General features: G+C 37.4%; 1 protein-coding gene across 1 annotated transcript; it reads left to right on the forward strand.

Annotated features, from left to right (window-relative positions):
- The first annotated feature begins 3,217 nt into the window (after positions 1–3,217).
- On the forward strand, positions 3,218–26,914 carry LOC121426212 (D-3-phosphoglycerate dehydrogenase-like). Its single transcript, XM_041622427.1, has 11 exons — positions 3,218–3,445; positions 7,814–7,965; positions 9,715–9,780; positions 12,403–12,556; positions 13,093–13,225; positions 15,749–15,897; positions 17,091–17,243; positions 18,015–18,153; positions 20,371–20,501; positions 23,016–23,241; positions 24,394–26,914. The coding sequence occupies exons 1-11, from the start codon at positions 3,233–3,235 to the stop codon at positions 24,543–24,545; spliced, it is 1,668 nt and encodes a 555-aa protein (XP_041478361.1). The 5' UTR covers positions 3,218–3,232; the 3' UTR covers positions 24,546–26,914.
- The last annotated feature ends 354 nt before the right edge of the window (positions 26,915–27,268 follow it).

Consider the following 27,268-nt stretch of genomic DNA (forward strand, 5'->3'; position numbering starts at 1 on the left):
AGAATATTTAAGTTAAGCTTTTTAGGCATGCATATTTAATAAGGCAGAGCTATGATTGGTATTTCTGAAATGTACAAAGGCAGTCAAGTGAAAAGGGAAATATGATTAGCTATGTTGTTTACATTTGGGCCTTTTCACACGTGAATCTTGAATCATCATTGAAATGATGATTGCTATTATCGTGACTGATTGGCATTCGTGATTCTAATCATGTTCTAGTTTGGTTTCACACGTGCCAAATATTCGTCATTAGCCGTATTTTTCACTGGAATCATCATTCAAATTACGATTTTTGCCTTGTGAAAGGGCGGATTGTTCATGTCACTGAGGTCAAGAGTCTTCTAGAATGAGAATGCTCTAGAAAAAAAGGAGAATGTTCTTTATTTACTACACTCTAAAAAATGAAGTGCTAATTCAGCTCTTAAAGAGCGTGTATAGTGACTGCACTTCGGAGTGCTGATTTTTCTCGTTCAAATTTGAACTAGACAAATCAGCACTCCGAAGTGCAGTCACTATACACGCTCTTTAAGAGCTGAATTAGCACTTCATTTTTTAGAGTGTTGAAGCTTCCAAAATAGTGGAATTTTCCATCCTTTCCAACGGCAAAAAAAAAATCTTCGCGGAGCGCGAATTTTTGTTTTAATATTTTTACACTCAAATCAAAAGAAGGCGTCTCTTGCGTCTCTATAGTACCCTCATCAACTCGAATATTGACTTGCTGTGATTGAGAAAAAAATGCTTCCGAAAGACATTATGAGCTCCCCCCAAAATGGGAAACGATTTGAGAATTTGTAACAATTGCTCTTTCCGCCTGAAGCGCGGAAGCTTAAAACGTCTTATAAAAATAGAAAACAGAAATTATACAATACTATATGTCTATCTTGGTCACATCAGATTTGAGTGTAGAAAGTTTGTCTACATTAAAATTTAGTTAACTTAAGTAGCAAAACAGAATAGAAATGGGTATACACAGTAAAAATAGGCCCTATTCATTCCTTCGAATGGCGTTGAAGCTTTGATTTTCAGAAATTTATTTGAAACTTTAACCTGTTATAATTTTGATATTATATAGCTCAATTAAGAAGAAAATGGGGTCAAAATGTGAAAGGGATGTTGCATACTAGAAGCACGGAAACCTCCGTGATTTATTTTGGAAGAAAAAAAATCGTTCATATTAAGCATGTTAAGCGCATCCTTTTTTTTTATTAAGAAAGTTCAGTGGTATTCAAAATTTCAAATCAATGACGCAAAACAAGACAGGAGATAGATGTGCAGCGATATGGAATAACGTTTTAATCGCACATACTATTTCAACTTATAGCACGGCACGAATTTATTTCCTCCCCCTTTGAGCGGACACTTTGCCAAAGATTACTTGCTGAAAAGCGGAAGAAAAAAAATATTTTGGGACTCGGGAGCGACGGTAATGTTTACCTCCTACGAACAGAAGAGCCAAAATTTTCAATGCAATATAAAAAAAATGCTTTAATAATTTAAGAGGTGGGGGAAACAAAAGGGAATGGCAATATTGATATTATTCCCACGCGGAGCGCGGAAGAAAATTTAATAGCATGACGGGAGAAGAACGTCTCGTTAAATAAATAGAGTAAAATTCACAAAGCGAAATGCTGAAAATTTCATCAAAATCGGATAACCAATTATGAAATTATTGAATTTTAAAGTTAAGTAATATATTGTGAAAACAGTTGTATGCACATCGTCATGAATATTCATTAGGTGGGCTGATGATGTCACATTCCTTTTTCTTATGTTATTACATGAAATCATAACTGTTTTTTTTCATACTTGTGTAAATGATGTGCCTCTAAATAAGTTGCAGCAATAAATAAGTATATGCACTTAATCAGTTGTCAATCCAATTGTTTTATTTCTTGGTAGAAAAATGTTTAATAAACCTTATTTCTTATAATGAAATGCGAAAGAAAAAGTGGGGAAATGACATCATCAACCCGCCTAATAAATATTCATGAAGACATGCCTAGATCGAGCTTACTGATCTTAAAACAAATATGAGTAATGCCGAAAATTTGAAAAACAAATTATGCCTAGAACTGTTTCACTGGAATAATGCAAATCTTTAAAATGCAATAGCCTTGCTATCTGTTACCCGATTTTTATCAAATTTTCAGCATTTTGCTCAGTGAATATTACTCTATTTATTGAAATGTAAATATCTACAGCGAAATGTGAAAGGTGTTATATTATGACTATATAGGAGGTGGTTGTTTGTTTATGTGATGTAGTATGTTTTGTTTTGTTCGTGTGGTTTTAAGGGGATGTGGTTGCGGTGGCGCTAGGCCAAATTATTATGATTATTATCTATCTATCTGTCCGTCTGTCTGTCTATCTATCTATCTATCCATCCATCCATCCACCCACCCACCCATCCATCCATCCGTCCATCTATCTATCTATCTATCTGTTCATCCATCCATCTATCTACCTATCTATCTATAAATATCTATAAATAAGAATATTTTATATTCTTATTATTTTTTGTTTCTGTTTTGTCCCCCCCCCCATATTTTAGGTATTTTTCTCGTATCATTCCCCAACGATATATTTTCTTCTTTTAATACATTCCCATTTTCTTTCTGCTTTTATTTTCTCTCTTCTAAGGGGGGGGGGGGGATCATCCCGAATTTTTCGTCACTTCTTGATCTTGTCTAATTCGCGATCCCAGGCATCACTCATCAGCTGTTCAATGAATTCGGAAGGTATAAATAGTTAGGCTCAAAATTTAAGCGCCTTGTAATTAAAAGAGACAGTTTCTTATCTGGAATTTGGTCATTCTGCTATAAAGTGGGTTATTGAATTCCGTAGTTATTCTTTGATTTTATTTGTCGTCCTTAAACAATTTTCGACTTGGCATAAAGTTTTCGAAAATTATCGACAATATTTGCACATCGAAAATAAGGGTCTTTTTATTTGAGACTATATAAATCAGTACCTGGCGACTCTTAGGCTAAAACCAAGAGGTGATAGAATAAAGCTGTATTAAAAATATTTGAAATGAAAGATTAATGATAGCAAAGGCTAATTTTATTATAATTATCTTCATTTTCTTTAATTTAACATATAATTTTTCATTCTGTTGCTTTCGAATCGATTAGACAAGCACGTATTAAAAAGCACTTGTGGATTGTAATTAGACTACGCAAAATTGCACATGTGGAAAACTACCGGCTCATTTCGATCACGTTTATTGTCAATGCAATACCTCCGCACGTCAAAGTTACTAGTACTCGGCAACTGTTCCTATCTTGCCCGATATTGCTACTCAACAAAGATGGCTTTTACCTTACAGAGAGTTTTAATCAGTGACAGTGTGTCACCAAAATGTACGGAAATCCTGAGGGAAAACGGAATCCAGGTAGACAACAAGACGAAATTGAGCAAAGAGGAGTTATTGGCGGAAATCCCGGTGAGTTTTCTGACACTAACCTCGCAATACGGGTGAGTGGTCAGGGAGTGTCCCCGCGGAGACGGCGTGATCACCTGGGCTGAGCTGAACCTGATCTTCAGCTGCCTCAGTGTACACGTAGCCTTAGACAGCTGGCAGCCGTCTGTTTCGAGGAGTTTTTTAACATTTTATTTTTTTATTTCTCCTCGTACACAGACTGCTCGCAATCGTGCAGCCACCATTAGGGGACTTGCAATGCAAAATCCCCCCATCGGGGCTCTTCAATTTGTGTCTTTAATGAATAAAAATTTTGAAAATTAACGCGACCAAAATGCAAATTTATATTCCCTCTTGGGCTTGGCATTAATTGCCCCAAAAAGGAGAAAAATGAAGTTAAAAGGAACAAAAACAGTGACTTACCTCGGCTGTCGCGCAAATTCACTTCCCCGTTTTATCCAATCATGCCAATCTTAAAAAATATGGCCAGTAGTCTGATGGCCATTGAGTCCCCTGTACAGATCGCGCTAGAACTTCGGTCTCTGAATTTGGTGAGTGAAGCCAACGGAGTTCAGATGAACAACCAACAAAACAGAGACCGAAGCTTTTGGTTTAACGTAGCCTATGCTTTCTGAAATTTTTTCTTGATTCCGGGACCAATTGGCAAGGCCCGGGGGGGGGGGCACTCGACCAAAAAAGTGGTAGGGGTGTGCCGCGGGCGAGACAAAAAACGGGGGCCTTGCAGCGGGCTTATTCATTGGAAAAACGAGGGTCCTCGGAATTCGGAACGGGATCTGAACTACAATTTTGTGAAAACGGGGGTCCTTGGAACGGATCGCAAGCGTGTGAGTACGTGCGTATGTGCACCCCTATGGAACGGGCATGCGTGCATGATGCAGCTAGCGCGGCCTCCGCCGGGTGCGCTCGGGCAGAGACGATGGTCGGACAGCGCTCGGCGGCCGCTTTTCACCAAAATTGCAGCAGATCAATGCAACCGGAACGGTGTAACGAAAAATATGCGAAGCTTTGGAGCGGATTTCTTTCTTTTTTCTCGATAAGAACAAAATGCTATGCCTTGGAGCGGCTTTCTTTGTTTTTTTTTTTCTCAATAAGACAAAAATGCTATGCCTTGGAGCGGAAATTTGGGTGTAAAAATGGGGGTCCCCTCCGCGGCACATACCCACTATGCATTATATACTGAGTGCCCCCCCCCCCCCCCCCCCGGGGGCAAGGCGGGCCAAAACAGTTCGCTTAGCCTCACTAGGCTTAGGCCTATAGGCCTTTCTTTCAGTCTTTTACTGTCTAAGCATAAAACTGAAAGAGTCATCACTTATAATATAATGCACTAGATCTATGTGTACAATGACTGAGTCGGACCTGGCGCCCTGGCACTATTTCTTTTCCATCGAGAAGTTGTTGGTCGATGACGATGTCATGCCGATGGTCATCATGGTCATGACTGTTTCTTGAGCATCAAATGAAATACACCAACCAATCACGTTTCAGTTCATTCATGAATCATGTTAACACAAACGTGAATGCCTGGCACATTTGTATGCTCAAGCTGCAATAGAATTAACATCATGAACATGATGAACATGGGTCATGACGAAGAATGATCAACAACAAGACTCGAGTGATATGTCATCAGCTTTTTGGAATAATTTTTATTTTTACATAAAAAATTTCAAGAAACTGTTAGTGGTATAAGCTGAGTGATTGTTTTCCAGACTTAAATTAAAATATTAATTTTCATTAGTACACGCTTTGTTTCTCTGTCAAAAGGGGGAATTAATTAAGGAGTAATCAAAGAGGGTGCGATAGTGCACCCTCTTTAAGCATCGTGTGAAGCATGAATATAATTAAGTTTGGTAATGTATACAGAGGGTTAGGGATTTAATTTAGGCATCATTTTAAAGCTTGAAGTGAGTAGTATTGTAATCCAACACTCTTTGCTTCTTCTTATATTGTTTTGAGTGGCGATTAGTCATATTTGACTATTGTCGCCATTGACTAAAAAATCTCACTTCTCGCATAATGATAGTATTACCAATATGATGTATACATATACATGAAATATTTTTCTTGTGCATCCTTCTAATATGAAAAAGGATAATTATGGTATGTACAAAAGTTTGCGGTAACTCTTGTCAAAATGGCATATAAACAAATCTTCACCAAAAACAAAATTGCAAGAATTTTGATTACGGTAGTGATAATTATTGTTTATAAAAAGAAAAATTCCTCGCATATAAAAATACCAGTACCCAAAATTTTTAAAGACATGATTTTTCAGCTGAATGGTGAGTATTATTATTAAATTCAAATTGGTGTCATTTGGAAGCTGAGCATTGTTTGTGATAGTATTTATATATATATACATATCAATTTGACTCATTTTGCTTGATAAAATGAATAAAACAAGGGTTGTTGAGGGGTGGTGGAAGCTATACACATTACATGCAATGCTACGGAATTGATGTATTGCTAATATTAAACATGCTTGGTTTCTAAGGGACAGGACTTTGATTTTGGTCTCTTTTTACAGCTTTATAACAGGAACAAGCCTTGAAATAAGCACCTGTGAGCCGGGGGCAATTTTTTTTTAAAATTGCCCCCGGCTCACAGGCTTTTTACAGGAACCGGGGGCAATTTTCTGGAACCAGGGGCAATTTAAAAAAATATATATATAACGGTGAACCACACCGCAAATTTGTTTATAGTAAGCGCAGCTCCTGCAATTTTTTAATTAGTAAATGAATAGCATATGCTAAGTATTAGGCTTATTCAAACATTTAAGAAATCAGATTTAAATGTTTAAGTGTTTTGACACCCTCACTCCACATCCCCTTTACAACCACACACACATGGGCTTATTTATTTTTCGTCTTTAATGAACCATGATCAATGAACCCCCCCAAAAAAAAAAATCTAAATAAATTAATAAAATTAAAATTAAAAAAAAGAGAGAGAGATGGAGAAAGAGAGAATTCAGATCAAATAATAAATTTACAAAAAAAAAATAATTTTTAAGGCTTTTTTTATGGTTTGAATCATGGGAGTGGGTGAGTGTTTGTGTGTGATTGTGGCTGTGAGGTGCACTTGGATTGCATATACGAAATCAATAAATAACTCAGTATATTCAAATTCCAGCACATAGCCACAGGCTATGTACATGTATTGTAGGTTCACGTACCTTAAGTTTTTCACAAGTTATTTGAAAACGCAGATCTCCACAGAAAATGCCTTTCATTCTGGGAGAGTCTGAATTCGGTGAAAATGTATTCATTAATAACTTAAATATTCATCACAATGAAGAAATCATAAAGTTTTTTGACAGTTTTCAAAAATTAACATGAAATCTAAACTCTATCTCAAACGGAAAATCACCATCACTTAGGCCATTACTGATAGAATTCTCACCCAGAGCTCTGGCAGACATGAGCTCAAAACTGGCTTGCTAACACCACACTCAAGTGCACGCGGCGTCCTCCTTATTTTTTTTTAGATGGAGCCTTGTTAGATTATTTATTGTCTGATATTTACCCCTCTCCAGGAAAGAAATTAAAAAGCTACAATTCACAACTATAAGCTAAGTTATTTTGGATTATTAAGGCTCCGTTTTGACAAGCACGGTCGGCGACTGTGAGGATAAAAGACTTGCACATCGTATGTGCTGTGAACAGGGATTTATCTCCTGTGCAATTCGAATTACTATATCACAGAATTGTGATATCCCGACTGGAAATGTGTGCATTAGAAATTGCACATGGTGAAGTATGGAAAAACCGCTACCGGAAGAACGCGCGCATATGTATTACAGGAAAAAAAAGACGGACGTAGCTCACTTTTTATGGTACAGAGAAAAAGACGCACTTGGCAATTTTAAACTGTGTTTATCGTAAATTGAAAGTTATTTGATTTTGGCTTTACAGATATTTAAATTACATGTATGATATGGCTTCACTGCTCACTCACGGCGGGCGCAATTACCTGGAAAATATTTGCGCCCTGTCGTCAAAATTTTGATGATTTTGGGGCTTCATGGGCGCAATTGATGGCGTTATGAGCGCGAATTTGCGCTCAGCGCCCACTTATTTCAAGGCTTGAACAGGAATAATAATTCACCTCTATACACATATAATTATTAATTGATTATGATTCATTCGAAATAAAAGGTAAAAAACTGTTTTAAAAATAGTGGTTTTCATTAATTATTTGAAATTAATCTAAGTTTGCATATCAGAATCATCTTGATGAAATTATTGAAATCCCCAAATATGCTCATTGCCGAGGCTACCAACAGTGAAACATGTATTGGCGACTTTTCACTGTATGCCTACAACAATTTGTAACTTTGATTGTATATCCTTTATTTTTGATTTCCTTCAGAATTATGACGGCCTCATTGTTCGATCGGCGACCAAGGTTACGGCTGATGTTATTCAAGCTGGCACCAACTTGAAGATCATTGGGAGGGCTGGTACAGGTGTTGATAACATTGATATCAAGGCTGCAACACATCATGGTGTAGTTGTTATGAAGTAAGATGAGTCAGTGATATCAATTTCCTATAATTTTTATATCTTAGTTGGTTGATCCAAAGAAAAAAAAAGGTTTCTAAATCCCGTAGCCAACAATGCATGTACTGAAATGTTGATACCATTTCCTTTTTTTATTGTGTACAAAGTCTGTCATTCCCAAATAAAAGTTATTTAAAGGGGAAGTTCACCCTGACAAAAACTTTATTGTAAAAATAGCATAAAAAATAATAAAAAATATTGCCGAAGTTTTGAGAAAAATTCATCAAATAATTAAAAAGTTATTAGAATTTCAATTATTTGATTTGTGACGTCATATGCAAGCAGCATTCCTACATAGCGAATGGTAAAAAATCAATGAAATGTCATTTTCTCAGAAAATTGAAAATGGTTTTCACTGTTCCTTTTGTATATATCAATAGAAAAATCATTTCACACCCGATCATGAATAGAAATCAAAATTAAGTCATCAGGTGGGTGTTTCATAAAGCTGTTCATAAGTTAAGAGCGACTTTAAGAACGACTGGTGATCCTTTCTTGTGGTAAATTGTATATACATTGGCGATGGTTACGCGCGTAAGAAAGATTCACCAGTCGTTCTTAAAGTCGTTCTTATCTTACGAACAGCTTTATGAAACGGCCCCCAGGAACCATGCAAAATTTGAAATTCATGCATTTTATATTACATAACACATGGGGCAGCTGCTCGTTTATGACGTCACAAATCCAAAACTTTGAACTCTAATAACTTTCTTACTCTTTAAGAGATTTTCCTCAAACCTTCACCAATATTGTTTACTATTTTTTCTGCTATTTTTGCAACAAAGTTTTCTTCAGGGTGAACTTCCCCTTTAACAGCTTATTACATGTGACGTAATGACATTATGTAATCATTGCCTTTAACATCTCATGCTCGGGTCCTGTGAAAGGAGGGTAAAAGATGATTGTCAAAAAATATGCACCTTTTAGGAATGAAAACTGATCGAATTTGCCAGATGATAAGACCTCTCCTGAAATAACCCACGTTTTGGAAAGTCTTTTCTTTAATTATTTGGTGGATTAATCCATATTTCTGTACAAGATTTCTATTTTTTCTGTAGCCAGCAATGGGCTCTGAAACAGAAAATAATGTCCTTAAATTTTCTTACCACTTCAAATGCAGTATTGTGCATTGATCCTGAGAATTGATCCAGAATAAAAGCCATATAACTTGCTGCCCTTTCACACGGTAAAAGAATTGTAATTTGAATGATGATTCCATTGAAAGATAAGGCTAATGACGAAGTTTCAGCATGTGTGAAACCAAGCTAGAACATGATTAGAATCAGGAACGCTAATCGCAATCACAAATTCAAATTCTACTCCGGTGGTGAATTCCAGATAAGTTTCATTCAAATTACGGTACGAATTTTGCGTGTGAAAGGCTTGACCTCCAAAACATCTTTTTTGGGGGGCGGAGCTTACGTGACCTTTTAAGCACTTCCGTACAATTGTCATGCTTTCATCATAATTTAATTTGCAATGCAGTGCTTTGATTGAAAAGTCACGAAGGACACATGCCACCTTTTCTCGGGAATTCAAATTCAAATCACAGTTTTCGAGTGAGCATGTGAGTGTGTGTGTGATGACTCTAAAGACGGATTGCAATCATTACACTGATGATTCAAGATTCATGTGTGAAAAGGCCCTTCGTCAAAGCTAATCATTTCATTCAATAATATTTGTTTCTCAACTGACCTGTTCTTTGTTTAGTACACCCGGTGGGAACACCCTCAGTGCTGCTGAACACACTTGTGCCATGGTATGCTGCTTATCAAGGTGAGATGAAATAAGGGCATTGCAAGAAACTTGCGATCAGTTGCAAATCTCTTTTGGTTTTGAAATCAATAATACATGGTTGTCTCCCAGCTATCATAAATGTGTGCACTCGAATGTTTAAATCTGCTTGAACTTGAAACTGATCCATGACTTTGAATTTAAATTGAATTGCTATTGATTTCGAAATCTTCTTGCAACACCCCTTTAGACATCAGCTTTCATGGAAAAGAATCATTATTTTGTTGTTCGGTTGTTGAATAACTCTTTCTGAGCAAAATAAGGTTTCAGAGCACTGAAAGTCTTTCAAACTAGATCAAACTCGAAAATCCAGCTTTTTCTGAGCTGACCTCAAAATTTTGAAATACACGATTTTAAAACCCAGCGGTGATTTGATAATTCAGGAAAAGATCACTAATATTGTAATCGGGTAACATTGAAGACAGCCAATTCTCAGCCTTCAAGGGCTTGTTGGCAATATTGGAAGTATTAAAACATGTTTGTCAAACTATTTCTACCCTGAGCAAATAAGCACCTAAATTGCATAAAATCCCACATGGAAGCTCCAATTAATTAGACCCAAGTCGGGGATTTCAGAACATTCAACATGTGAGATGCCAGGAAAGGAGGGGGGGGGGGGGGAGTCAATACAATGTGTCTGTTATGTCATATCTGTTGCCTCACTTTTGGGTCATTTACATGTGTTACAACTCTATGTATTTCTGATTTCTCACGTAACAGTCGCTTCCTGTGACAGGTGTATGCTTTTTAGTAGGCCTACAGATGTAGCCAAATACATTATTGTTAAACTGTTTAGCACAAGATTTTTTTAATGATAATGTTTTAAAGTGATTGATTAACATTGGTTTGACTTTTAAAAAATCTGAGCTAGAAGGTCACACTTGTCACCTGTGTCTGTGATATGTTACAAAAATGAAGCCCAGAAAAAATTGCGTTAAAAAATGATTATTTTAGTGCTTCAAAAATTGAAATATAAAGTGACCGGAAACACCATTTTAATTTCATCCCATACACTTATGTGTACTATTTAGGCGTCTATAAGATGCCTATTTACAAAATCAGAGTTTGCCTTGTAGTTTTAGCTTTTCATTCTCAATAATGGTTGTTTTCAGGGTTTATTAGTTCTAATGCATGCACATGTTTCATCTTGGTTTGAGAATTTTTTAAATTGGCTGGTCGCAAAGTTAAATAATACCTTTAAGTATGAATAAATGAAATTGAAAAGGTTGTCAAACTATATCACTAGATCACTATTGACTGTTTCAAAAAGTGTACAGACTTTTGTGTTTAACAAGTTAAACAGAGATACTAATCCATTCGAACTGATAAGCAGGTTTAATTACAGGGGTTAAAAGTTCAATTACGAGTTTGGATTGTAAACTTGATGGGGTTTAGTTCTCCAACTTATTACATGTAGGCTTATAATTACATCTGGGGCCCGTTGCAGAAAGAGTTGCAATCAATTGCAACTCTAAAAATCATGCGTAACCTGATTTTCAACTAATCAACATCGCGCAGTTGGGACTTGCAACTGATTTTTTGACTTGCGTTTAAACGCAACTCTTTCTGCAACGGGCCCCTGGTTTTATTCCATTGCTCTATGAATGTTCATATGTAAATCAATGTGTTAATCCTCAAAGTCATTACTCAATATCAAGATCATTCAGAAAACAAGCATGGTTTTCACTTTGTTTGCTTAATATAATTGCTGTCGGGTAAATAGTCCTTATCTTCGTATTGCTGGTGAATGAATGCTATTAGAAGGTCAGGAAAGGGACAGAATTATTTGCACATATCTCTTTGTTTGGAAATCAGATTCTTTGAATGAATAACCTTTGCTGCTGAGGTAATGATTTGCTGCAGTTGGTTGGTAAAAGTCAGCTACACTGTAACTTACAATCAGAGTGATGTAGTTTTGAAATGAAATATACGGGTGGGTGTTTCATAAAGCTGTTCGTAAGTTGAGACCGACTTAGGGACGACTGGTGAACCTTTCTTTCTTTCTCGCTATCAACAGCGTTAACATTAAATGGTGAATATCATTTACATGTACCATAAGAAAGGATCACCAGTCGTTCTTAACATCGCTCTGAACTTTTTATGAAGAGCTTTATGAAATGGTCCCCTGGTGACTCTACCAACAAATATCTTGGGACCACAGAAGTCTGTTCGACTTAGGCAAAATATGAATGAGAAGATGCAAATAAGACCTGTTTGCATTTTCTGGTCTGAAATGATGCTTTGAGTCCTTACGGAAGGTGGACTTAAATATCCAGGGTTTACTTTGCTGTGCAGATCCTTCAGTCATGTATAAAGGGTCTGAATTCGCAGCCTATACTTACTGACCTAGTGAAGGCTCTCTTTGCTCAGGAAATTGAAACTTTCAGTTTTGTGTGAAGGCCCACTTGTTGATCAAATTTTCAACAGAGTCTGTACCTGAAGACTATGTAGAGTCTACTGCAATAATCATTCTTTGTACTATAATTCATTTGATAATGTCTCACTACCAGATTGTGCCCCGTCTTCAGTTGCTGTTATCGCTATGCAATATCATGTTACTCTTTGAGAGTATGACAAAATATATTTTTTTTCATACTCGAACAGGAGTTTACCTCAAGCCCATGCCACGCTCAAAGCCGGCAAATGGGACAGGAAGGCGTTCATGGGATCAGAGCTGTATGGCAAGACCCTCGGCATCGTGGGATTGGGAAGGATTGGACGAGAAGTGGCTCAGGGTATGCAGTCTTTTGGGATGACGGTAATGGAAATTATATTAGCACTTTGCATGCAGATTTTAAAAGAAAAGGGGAAAGTAATTATAAAACAAAAAAAATTGGGGGTAGGGATGAGGTTTGTTTTCGTACCAGGTTTTCCACAGAATGTTGGCTGCTTAAGTTTCTCCTTCAGCTTTTCTATTTTTAGAATATATGTTTTCCCCCCGGGGGGGGGAGGTATTTCTTAAAAGGGCTTTTGGCTGTTTGGATAATGATGATATGATACTGATGATTATTTATTCATTTATCTAGTTACCTATTGATTTGTCATTGAATTTGTTTGTTAATTAATTGTTTGATTGATTGAACAAAACATTTAGTAAGTAAATGAGTTATTTCTTTAATAATGCTTTTGATTTTTTATTTATTTTTTAGTTTTTGTCATTATGGGGATGGTATTTTCTTGGAACCTACTTTTCCATATTTTTGCTTGGATATTACCTGTTACTATGACAATGAAGAAAATTTGTTATTTATTAAGGTAACTTTTCTGACTCCTTGATTTTGTTTTCCTTTCTAGACAATTGGTTTTGACCCCATTGTTCCAGCTGAGGAGGCTGCCCAGTATAAGATTGAATGGATGTCATTAGAAGACATGTGGCCTAGGTGTGATTACATAACAGTGCACACACCTCTCATACCACAGACCAAAGGTTAGTATCATAAAAGTGGTTTGTATAAACTTGGTCTAATAGCAGATGGTCTAATTCTCAGTTGATTAAACACTATCTTGGCTATTAACCAAGAACTGTACTGGCAGCACAGAAACGTTCTTAGCTCAAGCAATCCTTTAACAGAGTCCCTGTTACAACTGGTTACGTCACAGCAATGCCTCATGTTGCAACAATGCATTATTTGAATTAACACTCCTTGATGCCAACCCTTGCGATTTCATCGGGAGGCTCCCGAAAATTCATCCAAACTCCCGCCCTTACGATTACCGTCCTTATCCTCCCGAAATTCGATTTTTTTGCATTGATCAAATTGGATTGGAAGGACATGTATCGTCTGCTAACTTTAGCATGTAGTAACTCCATTACGTTCGCTGCTACTAAATTCTGAAAGGTAGACAAATAAGGAGCAGCGAAAAGCTGGTGCATGTGATATGCCCAACGGGAATCCACTGTGCACCAGGCCGGTAGGCCCGGCTAGCTTCGCGATGCGTGTGCGCTCGCGGCCACTGGATTTGTCGAGTCGTGCGGTGGAATATCGGTGTGTGATTTTGGCGTATTGATGGGTTGATATTGACACGAAATGGCGGAAAATCGACAAAAGAAGATCAAGAAATGGTCTCAGAAGTATAAGACTGAATACAGTCTCCAGTACCTGTGTGTTCGGAAGTCCGAAAGAGGAATTTACCATGCATTTTGCGCAATTTGCAGCGTGGACATTTCAGTTGAGCACGGAGGTCGTGATGATATTCGGAAGCACTTAACGTTCGGGAGCAAACGGCATAGGCCTACGGACATTGCGAAGACAAGATCTTCGAGCTCCACTAGTACCCCGTTGTCTTTATTTCACCAAGCAAGGGACCAGCGCTGAGCTTTTCTTTACTGGATTTATAGTGGAACATAACCTGCCTATAGCCGATAGTGATAATTCCTCCTTATTATTGTTGAACAGGTACTTCTTGATCTTTTGTCCCCTCATTTTTTTTTACATGTAAAAATGCATATTTGATATTTTTTATGTTAAAAAAGTGGGAACAATGTTTTTTTTGAAAACATGTGAAATGCCCCAAAATAAGGGTCAGATTGCACCAGAGAGCATCTAGAAACCCAGAGCTTCCAGGGCCCTAAGGCGGGCCCTGGACCCCGGCCGCAAGGGTCGAGCGCTCCGCGCTCGAGATGTGCGCTATGCGCACATAATTTGATGGCGGTTGCAAATCCTCCCTAATTCTGATTTCCAAAAGTTGGCATCTCTGTATTTGAATTAACACTCCGAGAGATGTGGCAGGTCCGGTACTAACAACATTTTTTACTTGCCGGTTCAGGTCTAATGACCATTAGAGTCAACCGTCATGCGGTCTAATAGTCACTTGGTCAAAATGTCACAAAGTCTATTGCCAAATTATGTCCACTTCGTTTTTGTCTCACCTGCATAGCAGAGTGAGACTATAGGCGCCGCTTTTCCGACGGTGGCGGCGGCGTCAACATCAAATCTTAACCTGAGGTTAAGTTTTTGAAATGACATCATAACTTAGAAAGTATATGGGCCTAGTTCATGAAACTTGGCCATAAGGTTAATCAAGTATTACTGAAGATCCTATTAGAGTTTCATGTCACATGACCAAGGTCAAAGGTAATTTAGGGTCAATGAACTAAGACCATGTATGGGGAATCAACATCAAAATCTTAACATGAAGTTAAGTTTTTGAAATGTCATCATAACTTAGAAAATATATGGACCTAGTTTATTAAACTTGGACATAAGGTTAATCAAGTATCACCAAACATCCTGCTAGAGTTTCACTTCACATGACCAAGGTCAAAGGTCATTTAGGGTCAATGAACTTTGGCCGATTCGGGGGTATCTGTTGAATTACAATCAAAACTTTAAAAGTTTTTGGATGTCATTCATGAAACTTGGACAAAATAGTAATCAAGTATCACTGAACATCCTGTGCAAGTTTCAGGTCACATGATCAAGGTCAAAGGTCATGTAAGGTCAATGAACTTTGGCCAAATTGGGGGTATTTGTTGAATTACCATCCTATCTCTGTAAGTGTATTGGTCTAGTTCATAAAAAGTGGACATAAGAGTAACCATGTATCACTGAACATCTTGTGCGAGTTAGAGTAGTATTCAAGGTCAGCACTGCTGCTATATTGAATCGCGTGATGCAGGTGAAATGGCCAGAGGCATTCCAATTGTTATAATTAGGTTTAGCTGGATAGATAAGTGCAATAAAACTTGGATTTCGATTACCCTGACATGGTCCATGCCATTTTGTATTTCATTCAAATATGGATTCATGCAAGAATCGGGTGCTTTTCCTTCAACATTGTCGTGTTGCAAGCTTGTCAAAGCTTTGCTTTCATGCACAAAGAAATGTTAGCAAAAAATACTACCTGTAATCAATGTCATTATTTGAGGTCAATCAAAAAATCAATGTTTTGAACTTTAGCATTGTAATGTATAATCAAGCAACTTGTGAAAATTTATTTAATACCACAGGCCTACTTGGTGATGCATCGTTCAAGCTTTGTAAGAAGGGTGTGAAGGTTATCAACGTTGCTCGTGGTGGTATCATCGACGAGGAAGGCCTATTAAGAGCACTTGATGCAGGCCAGTGTGGTGGCGCTGCACTCGACGTTTTTGTAGAGGTAAGGGTATTAAGGAAAGATGAGCGCCTGGGGAAGGGGGAGGGGTCATCTAGTAAATGTCCTCAGGAGTGCCTCACTTTCTCAGTGAATGTGATAATTAGTTAACAGCTTTTTCATTTGTCTGTGCACTATAGACATGTGGATCTACAAAAGAAACCAAAATAAAGCTCTGTGTGAAAGTTTTAATCAGAGAAGTGTTTTATTTACCTTTTCTGGGTTTATGTAACAATTTGTTCTTCATTAAATTCAAATTTCCCTTTAGATTTTGAACACCACTGAATTAAAAACTGGATTAGCTCTTGCACTAATTCTCCTCTGTAATCATGAAGAGGATGTGCCCCAATTAGAGTGTCACAGCTTTGGAAAATCTAAATTCTTTACACTGTTGAGACAATCCCTGTTGGGGGATAGATAACAATTTCCACTCAAATCCCTTTACCTCTATTTGACAGAAAAGTTGATTTGAAATTCATTTTACCATTCGTTCTGTTCATCAATTGGTAATATTTCGCAAGGTTAGCATTTGGCAAGTGTGTTATGTCATTGGCAAAAAAAAGAGTTTTAATCAATCCCCCAAAATCAAAAGCATCTTATTATTTGGCCAGTCAGAAGGATGTATTTGCATACCTGCCAGCACAGATTTTGGGTGAAAGAAAGAAAGAGCCATTTCAGCATTTGTAGCACTATTTAAAACACTAAAAATGTGTAATACGAATAGTAAATTGCAATGTCCCTCTTTTCCTCTGTGTTCCTATTTGTCCCATTATATTCGGTTTCAGGGTTGATAGGTTTGTATTAAAGGCTTGAGAACATAGTCTTTGGCTCTTTGAGTTGCACTTAAATGGAACCTTTTGTGGATATATATTTTCTGAAGGTTTCCATGGCGAAGAAAGATTTTTTAATAAAGAAGGTTTCACAGCACACCAAGGATTATTTTGGTGGAATGTCTTGGTCCCAAAAAGGACCACCCAAACTCAAAGTTTTGACAAGTGTGTTCATGTTGTCTTCTGGAGACGTTTTTGTTGTCTTCTTGAAGATGAGAAGAATGCACTTGTCTAGTTATTTTTGGGTGGTCCTTTACAGTAAGAACAGATTTACATAATATTATACATGGTTTTCAATGAAGGTTCTACACTCCGTTTTCATATTCAGTGTATTGATTGATCTGCATGTGTTTCTTACTTGTGTACCAGGAACCTCCCACAAACACTGCCCTGGTACAGCACCCCAAGGTGATAGTCACCCCTCATCTCGGGGCTAGCACAGTGGAAGCACAGGAGAGGGTAGCTTGCGAGATCGCTGAACAGTTTGTTGATGGTGTCAACGGAAAGTCACTGTTTGGAGCGGTAAGTAAAAGTTCCTGTGGTGGCAACTCTTGTTGAAATGTCAACTTCCATACGAAGAGCCAATCAGAAAGCAGAATCTTCACTGTTGTCGTGGTGTTCGACATTCTAGCAAGGGTTGATGTCCATATCACCTTTTGATGAAATCGGGTCCTGGTATTTTGAGAATAAATGTATGTTAAAGGGGAACGCAAGTCCTGAACCATTTGAAATCAAATCATTTGCAATTGTCAAAAGACTTATTTGTTTGTAAACGCAAAATAATCTGTCGTTAAAGCGAGACTTTCGGACTGCTGGATAAAAAAGTGGAAAATAGGTATTTGACCGAATTCGGGATGATCATTTACATTGGGTTGCCCAATTCCTCACCAATCCTCTAAGTTGGTATTTGGTACTCCATTAGTGTGTGGTCCTAGTTAGTATAGGGTTAACTTTACAGTGATATACAGTGGAGTGCTGTGGCCCAGTGGATTAGTCTGCTGACTGTGAAACAGAGGGTCGTTGGTTCGAATCCCAGCCATGGCATAATTTCCTTCAGCAAGATATTTATCCACATTGTGCTGCACTCAACCCAGGTGAGATGAATGGGTACCCGATAGGAAGAAATTCCTTGAATGCTTGAGCAATGATAATAGCAGGGCCTGCTGGGAGAATAGTTTTCAGAACTAAAGTGGCTTCCCTGGGTAATTATATGTATATTATTATCATTATTATTATTATACGAAAATGCCAGCCTTCCTTTTTACGCAATGATTTTGCCTGTTTTCATTTCAGATCAATGCTCGTGCTCTGTCCAATGCCCTATCGCCCGAGACGAAACCAATGGTATCGTTAGGTCAAGGGTTAGCCGTTGTAGCTTCATCACTCGCCAAAGGACAGCTAAATGCCGCCACCTTCCAAGTGACTACATATGGTAAAGAAAAATAGATATGGGTCCCATCTTACTAAGAGTTGTGATAAGTTTAAAGGACAAGTCGACCTCAACAAAAAATTGATTTGAATCAAAAGAGAAAAATCCAACAAGCAAAACACTGAAAATTTCATCAAAATTGGATGCAAAATAAGAAAGTTCTGACATTTTTAAGTTTCGCTTAATTTCCCTAAACAGTTCTATATGCACATCCTGGTTGATATGAAAATGAGGGGACTGATGACGTCACCCACTCACTATTTCTTTTGTATTTTATTATATGAAATATGAAATATTCTGATTTTCTCCCCCTTGTCATGGGAAACCGAGATTTGTTCCTTCCTGAACATGTGGAATGAACATTGTTTAACATTATGTGGTTCAGTAAAGTTGGTCCTAAATGTCAAAAATGGTAAAAATTGAAATATTGTATAATTCAAACAATAAAATAACAAAAGAAATAGTGAGTGATAGACATCATTGACTCTCATATGCATGTTACTGAGTTGTGCATGTAACTGTTTGTGAAAAATAAGCGAAACTTTAAATGTCATAACTTTCTTATTTTACATCTGATTTTGATCAAATTTTCAGCTTTATGCTTCTTTGATTTTTCTCTATTGATTCAAATCAATATTTATATGGGGTGGACTTGACATTTAATTAAGCTCAACATTGTAGAAATCCAGCATTAGCATATTTTTTTTTCTCACAGAAATTTTCACAAAATCCTTTCTATAATACTGAAATATTCTTGTTCAGTTTTTCAGATGTGGTCAAAGGTTATAGAGGAAAATGCTTGTGTAGGATAAATAAATCAGAATCTAACTTTTTTCATGTATGCATGTGGGTGGGATGATCTAGTTATTAGATAATGATCTAGTTATTAGATAATGGAAGTTTTTGAAAAGTATGTAGTATGCATTATATCGGGTCCGTCAATGGTATAGGCATACATTTTGACTACGCACAGTCTAGAATTTATCAAACTCTTTCGTTGGGAATCTTATATGGATGCCATCATACAATGTAGTCAAATGTAATGAATGGTACAGGCTTAATTGAACAGAAGTACCAAAAATGATTTTGAGTTGAATCGTTATTTGTAGGTGTAGGCAATTTCATGTAAGGGACATAACACTTTGGCAACTTGTCAAAAGTTTGTGCCACGTCTTTAGCAGGAACCCCGCAATGAAGACACCTGTACCCCGTCATACAAAGAGTTACGATTGATCCAATCAACCACAACTATGGAAAGCTAGCAACATCAACATCTAAGATGCCTGTTTGTTCAACATATTTTCTAGATATGCTGTATATTCATTCATACAGTCACTGTTTTCTAGACAATTCAGTGTGCTCTTCAAAGCACATGGTGCAAATTTTCTAACCAAAAAAAATATGATATTGATGGATTGCCATAGAGGTGAGGTTGATCGGATCAATCATAACTCTTTGCAAGACAGAGGCCCAGGGCCCCGTTGTACAAAGAGTTACGATTGATCCGATCAATCGTAACTCTGGGAATCCATCAGTGTCATAATTTCTTCTGCAGGAAATTTGCAAAATGTCCTTTGTAATCAAAGGAGAACACTCCGAATTGCCAAGAAATCAATGAATTTGTGGATATGGATTCACATCTAGAATTTTTTTTGAGCAAGCATGCATTTCATATGCTGACTTTGCTCGCTTTCCATAATTGCGATTGATTGGATCAATCATAACTCTTTGTACAACGGGGCCCTGGTGTCTTTTCATTGCAGCTGTCCTGCAGTCCCTATGTGTTGTCTATGTTGTCTTTGTGCTGTCTATACAAGCTTTGCTTTTCTTGGGAACTCCCTCCGTTCATTTCTACATTCTTTTCATAGATAAAATAGTTGCGACACACTTTAGTTTTTTTTATAATTTATCTTCAATATTTGTTACGAAATGTCATTAATCTGTCTGTATTACATTGAATATGTATCGTTACTTTGATTATATTTTGAAAATTCTGTTGAATGGAAATAAATCTAAATCTATGATGAAATGTGAGTATTGCTTGTAAATGAAAAGCCATATGCAGGATTCCTGCAGGAAGATGCGGCTCTGGGACAACCCTCTTCAAGTGTCTGACCAAACTTTGTAAAAATTCATCATGTGATGATTTTGGAAATGTCTGAATGACATTTCTACAAGCTTGGATTGATTACTGATGTTATTGTTCCTTTTTGTTTTTAGGTCCATCATTGGCGAAAGCTGGTTCATATTTGAAGGCTGCCGTCTCTGCTGGGATACTCCGAGTGCAGACCGGTGGTAACAATGTCAATCTAGTCAATGCAGAGCCTCTCCTTGCTGAAGTAGGAATAGAGGTTTGTTACCACTCTTTTTTTCATTTTAGTACATTATTGGGCCTTCACAGGTCTTGCTTATCTCAAGTTTGGGCTGTTGTAAAATGGGCGTTGACCACGGGAGCGTTTCATAAACATTGATCTGTTCCTGTTTATGGTAACTCTCGTAGGAACTCGGCAGGACAGCATTTTGCTGGTAAACCCCAAGCTGGTATATAACCCATTACCTAGGAAACATTTTGCATTTAGGTAAATCAATCAAGATGGCTGACCTTAAAGATGACCGATATTACTCTGGCCTTTTTATCAAAGTGGAGACAATGGCAGAGTGGGGATTCGAACTCACAACCTTGCGTTTATGAGTCCATTGCTCTAGCCACTGGATCACACAACCCGTCTGACACTGACAAGATTTCAGGGAATCGTTTCATGAGAGGACTTGTCGGATGTTATTTTATCCAGCAAGTTCTGTTTAATCTGGCAGTTACCATAGACACAGCGCTTCTCAGCCAATCAAAATTCAGGAAAGATGTCGGAAACGACTTGTCGACCAAAATGGAACACTCTCCTGGGGAGCGTTTCATGAAAGGACTTGTCAGAAGTTTTATCCGACAAGTCCCATTTTATCCGACAGTTACCATAGGAACAATGCCTCTCAGCCAATCAAAAATCAAGTAAAGTTGTCAGATCTGACAACATGTCGAATGAAAATGTTGATGAAACACTCCCCTGATCTGACAACCTTCCTTGATTTTGATTGGCTTAGAGGCACTGTTACTATAGAAACTGTCAGATAAAGCAGGACTCGATGGATAAAACATCAGTCAAGCCCTTTCATGAAACATTCCCCAGATCTGACAACTTCCCTTGATTTTGGTTGGCAGAAAAGCACAATTACCGTGGTAACTGTCCGAGAAACCATATTTTGTTGTATAAAACATCCAACAAGCCAGTTATGAAATGCTCCCCAGGGTATTCTATCTAAAATCTGATGATGATTCTTGGGCGAGCACAGTTAGCACTTGAGAATATTTTCAGGAAGAAAGCAATAGGTAGGGATAAGATCAAAATTTTAGATATGTCACTTAACCCTAATTCCCCCTCAACAATTTTCGCGATATATCTGCTGCGCAAATTTTTTTGACCTTGCTGCTGGCTGACTTTTTACTTTTCAGTCTCGCGCAAATTTTGAGACCAAATTTGTGATGCCCGGGTACGCGGTTACGACATTACACAACATTATGTAAGTGCATGTCAGACCCAAAATTGCTCAAAAACGTGATTTCATGTACAAATCCAATGCAATTTGTGTATTTAGCCAATATTCATAAACGTATCATTATTTCTACTTTTAATGGTTAAACTTAAGTAATTTTGCCTCATTTATGATCAGAATTAAGTCTGGAATAATTTTCATCGACAAAACAAAACAAAAAGTAAAAAAAACCAAGGAAATACATAAGAAATTTAAAAAACAATAAAATACATAAGAAATCGGTCTTGGTACCAGAATCTTTTCATTCACAATTGTTAGGAATGCTGTAAAGAATATTTTCACCAAAAAATAGCATTCTAGGAGCTTTAGTGAATCAGAGCAGAAAGTATGATTTCATGAATAAATTAGCATAATTAATTTAAATAAAATATAAATATATGAATTCAGTGAAATTTACCATGCAAATGCGTAGATTACGTCATTCTCTACCATCATGCAAATTTTCGTCATGATCGCGCAACCCCCGGGGAATGACAAGAATCAAAATATCCCGGGAGAATTAGGGTTAAAGAAATAAAAATCAAAAAAAGCTTAACCCGTACTGAATCTGACACTTGTCATTATTTCCATTATACCATAATTATTATCATCTTCATAATCACCACTATCATCATCACCAACACAACCCTTTCATTGTCATCCTCGTCCTCATCAAGATATTACCCCTCTTCCTCCTTCCCCCTTCCATTCGTCATCAGCATCATGCAGCGGTTCTGACTCTTCGCCTTGAAATCTGAGGATCATGTCCTTGAATCCCACCATGGCCTAGCGTTTTACCAAGGCCTCAATCCACACTTTGCCACTCTCACCCAGGTGCCAATTGGGTACCGGTAGGAAATTACCGTCATCGTGGTTGTTTTTGCAACTGTGTGCCTAACAGGCTGCTAAAAGCTATGAATCCAGTGACCGAGCGATAATAACTGTCAAGCGCTTTGAGCAGTCATAGGTTGATATCGTACTATATGAAAGCCAATTGTCATTATTAATATTTTCAAAATTATTTTCCATATTTTACAAAAAGAAAAGCTTATCAACTCCATCATCATCGTCACCATCCCCCCTACAAGCACCACCAAACTACCACTACCATCATTGTCATTATCCTCATCAAGATTAACATATTGCCTTCGTAGCCACTCCTCTCTCTCTCTCTCGCCTTCATCATCATCATCATGGTTGTCATAATTCAAAATCTGTCCCCTCTACAGTTTAATAAAATTTAGTTATTTAAGCAATGTATGAAATTCTTTTCCCGACAGATCACAGTGAACCACGAGGATGCAGCCCCAGCCAATAGCAAGGCTTCCGTTGCCGTCACCATCACCGTGGGCGGGAACCCCCACAGACTGGGCGGGGCCGTGTTTGGTACCAGCCCGCAGCTGGTTGAGATCGACAGTGCAACCTTTGACACCGGTTGCCCCCTGTCTGGTAACTGGTTGCTTTACAGGTCGCAGAATGCTGCTGCTTCGCTAGCCGCCATTGCAGGTATGGTCTTCATCTTTTTATTTTACGAATTAAATTCTTTTCAAATTTTGTTATCAGATGTGATAATCAATGCTGCATCGGATTGGAATTTGGGTATACGTGTATTACCAGCTCTACTATCCCTAATGAATGCATGCCAAACATTCCCAAGTTATGTTCACTTTTTTCATCAAGACTAGATGATCAAAGAAGATAATGGATAGGGATTAAAGTTTTATGTAACTTTCCAGTCACCCATGTAAGTCTATGTTATACATCATTTAATAACAGACTTCTTGTCTGAAATGCATGCAAACTTGACTTCTTTACATTATTATGAATAGGGATATATCATGGGCCCAATATTGTCTATTTACTAAACTTTCAATGCAACAATTGCTTGACATTATTATCTTACGAGTTATGCCTCCCTATTATTAGTTCTTTTGCTTGATGGTGATTAAAAAGTGTATTCAAATTTTCATATAAACGGGTTTCATATTGATTTCTTCCCTATTTTGATAGTGTTTGTTTAAAATATGATAAATAAAAAATAACCATAATTTTTGTTCCAAACAAAATAAATGCTCTTAACTTCTCATAGATTATGCTGAATTTGAGAGGATAGTTTGAAAATCTTACTGCCAAATCATCCACTCACTACATGGTCTACTTTCATTTCGTCTAATGCCATTCCCTCCATCAACATGTCGTCTAAGAACCATTTGGTCCAATAACCACTTGGTCCAATCATCACTTTGTCTAATTAATTACCATTTCGTCTGTGACCATTTCGTCTCATAAACAGTTTGTCTAATACCCAATTCATTTTAATTTATTTGCCCCATCAACAATTAGTCAAATTAAACAAAATGGTATATGGACTAAATTGCAATTGGACCAACTTGTTATTATACAAAATGGTGAGTGGACAAATTGGCAATTAGACCATGTGGATAGTAGACCAAAGGATAGTAGACGGGTTGGCAGTTGGACAAGTTGGCATTAGACGAATTGGAAATAAACCTTTATAGCAATTAGACGTCAAAACACCACACTGCTTTATCAAGTTGTCATTCCCGCTGTAATCTCTCTTCGAAACTAAAGCCCTTTGTATCTCTTTCTATTCATCATTTTAACCCACAATCTCTTTCTCTATTTTGCTGGATCCAGGTGCCCTTGGAGACAAGAACCAGCTTCTTTCCTTCTCGTCCAGTGCCCCGACCAACGGCGAATCTTGGAGTGTCCTCAAGCTGGCCTCACCACAGCCAGGAGTTGAAGCTCTAAATGGGGCCGTGTCCAGTGCCGTCTCTTTTACCATCTAGAACAAAGAAATTTCCCACAATACCTCACAATTCTGCTGCATCCCACCATCCGTATCCAAGTCATATCAGACAATGACTTTCAATTTGGCAACCACATAGAACATCAAATTGGCAACGCACAACACAAAGGAAGTGATTCCTAGTTGTTGTTTTATTCTGATATCATAGAGTTGTTCGTTTCTGCCCTTTCCCCCTTCTTACCAAATCGTCCAAATATAACATTCACCACTATGAGAAGTTTAAAGTATTTTAGGAAAAAATACCCTTATGTAGAATTTGTGGTTAATGCCTGCTCCAGTAAGAGTTAGGTTATCATCAGCTATATAGTCTTAATTTATTCCTCTGCTGAAGGCTTTATTTGGTGCTTTATGTAGTTAACATGGACATATTTGAAATATTTCCTCTTTTTTGTAATCTGGGTGTAGACGAGGCATCATGGTCAAGTGGTTGCGACTCTCGTCTTCCAATCAGAGGGACATGGGTCCTTTAAAACAAGATTTGAAGGTGATGTGTCATGCTGCAAAAGAAACAAAAATGACATCTGGATCAGTGTGATTATACTCTACCCGATTGTCAATATTCTTTCCTTAAAGCGGGATTTCAGGTATGAAAACTTCAAATCAGCAGAAACAGAAAATTTAGAAGCCAATAACTGTACGTGATTGTCACTGTTTGTTTGGGTGTCAGGACATGTTGCCAATTTGATGGATTTAATACTCTTCTTCTGGTTCATTATTCATTCCATTCAGCATAGTGATTAGACTGAAATAGTGATTTGACAAAGAACAAACAAATTACTCTCTTTTTATTTTTAATTTGGAAAAGAAATTTGAGGGTCGATTACTGTCGGGACACTTTACAAATTTTACATGCATAATTATCATGTATAAATATGTAAATTTCATTATGTACAATGTTGGGAATTTGTAAAAAGTGATTTCAACTGACTTCATTTTGTAATTTTATAATCAGCAGTATTCAGGAATGTCATGAAATTGGCAGATGATCATGTTTATTTACTTGTGCCACTTAAAATGTGATCACTCTTATCATGTGTGCATACTTATACTTATAATCATGAATGATAGCTTTAATACCAAACAAATTGATTTGTGCAAATAGTTTTATTCCGCATTATTGACTAGCCTCTTATCATTTTGGAAAATATTTGTTGTCTTGCGTTTTATCCAAGGTGAGATTTGTATCTAAGACTTTTGTTTTGTTTTGATATTGAAACTGAGGGGGATAGGTAAGTCTTTGAAGATCAAGATCTGAGTTATTCCAGTAGTCAAGGCAATTATGATTTTAAGCCACTAATTGATTCCATCCAATCGAAGCCAGTAATTATTTTTATTTTCACCAATCATGCGTTAATAGAAGCCTGATATGTGAATATAATTTTGAATTCGTTCAACTTCTCGACCATTGTTAGGACAGTGTTTTTTTAAACACATTGTGAACTTTTTATATCATATAATATACTACACACTCCAGAGAGATGTGCCATTTCTCTATCATTAGGCAATATCAGTCCTTTTCTAGTCTACAACTGTAGACCCACACCTGCCATGTGTGTATCACAGCTGATTCAAGGAGTCTGCTTAGCAGACTAGGTCTACTGGAAATGGCTCACTTTGCTCGCCCTTTCAGGCTCGTTTGCTAAACCAGCTGCAGATCCCACTTCACGAGCCATTCAGAGTCTGCATAGCAGACTATTCCGTTCCTTCATTTGAAAACATTATGAGGTGTTATTTGTTCACTGAAGTCATCCAACTCCATGATCATTCTCATTACCATCTCCAGCATTAGCAGATCAATGAATTCCACAATGAAGGAGATTACTTCTAGAAGTGGTTCACTCTATAACAATTTTCCACTCTCTGCCATTTTTTATGCACCACCCCTTGTCTGCCAAAAAGTTGTATATGATGCAACAATTTTACAGACACGTTCCTGTTGATGGTATGTATTAACAGGGGTGTGTGTTAACAGGTGTTTTACATCATTGTGTCATTCCTCCATTTTGTGGACAGAAAACCACAATAATATTTTGGTAGTGCATTTGTATCAGAGTACTTCAAGCTAATCACGAGGACAAGACTTTCATGTAATTTCTACTTCGTCAGTTTTCTCGATTGACAAAGCAATTTAAATTATGCAGAAAGGATTGCATTCACGTAGATTGCGACGAGTTTTAAACGACTATCTGAACTTGCTTCTATGTGAGAAGTCAAGCTTTCTTGGTTACTTTTAAAGTTCATGATAATACATTTGTGCATATTATTATGATATTGCAATGTAGCTGTATCATAATGCCAATGCATACATAAGTGGTCTGTACGATAAAACTTTACCAAATGCTTGTTAAAGTATGATTCCGCTCTGATTATTCAAATACTTGCAGTGGTAGCGTTTACGTTTATACAATTTTTTTTTTTTTTTTGTAAGATTCATTTTGACAATTTATTACACAAGATGTAAGAGTGTGGGGAAAAAAAACCCCTGTGCTGGAGCTATATTATATACATATACCTAAGATGGAAAGAGATGCAGGAGAAAGTATTAGGGAGGGGGGGGGATAGAAGAGACATGAGGGAGAGTGGGTAGATATCAAGAGAGAAGTATCAGCGGAAGTCACTGGGAGAGATGTAAGGGAAGGGGGTAGATGCCGAGAAAGACCGGGGGCACCGAGAGTGAGAGAAAAAGCGGAGGGGGGGGGGGAG

Source organism: Lytechinus variegatus, chromosome 13 (assembly GCF_018143015.1).
Source record: "Lytechinus variegatus isolate NC3 chromosome 13, Lvar_3.0, whole genome shotgun sequence".
In the NCBI taxonomy this organism is placed as follows: Eukaryota; Metazoa; Echinodermata; class Echinoidea; order Temnopleuroida; family Toxopneustidae; genus Lytechinus; species Lytechinus variegatus.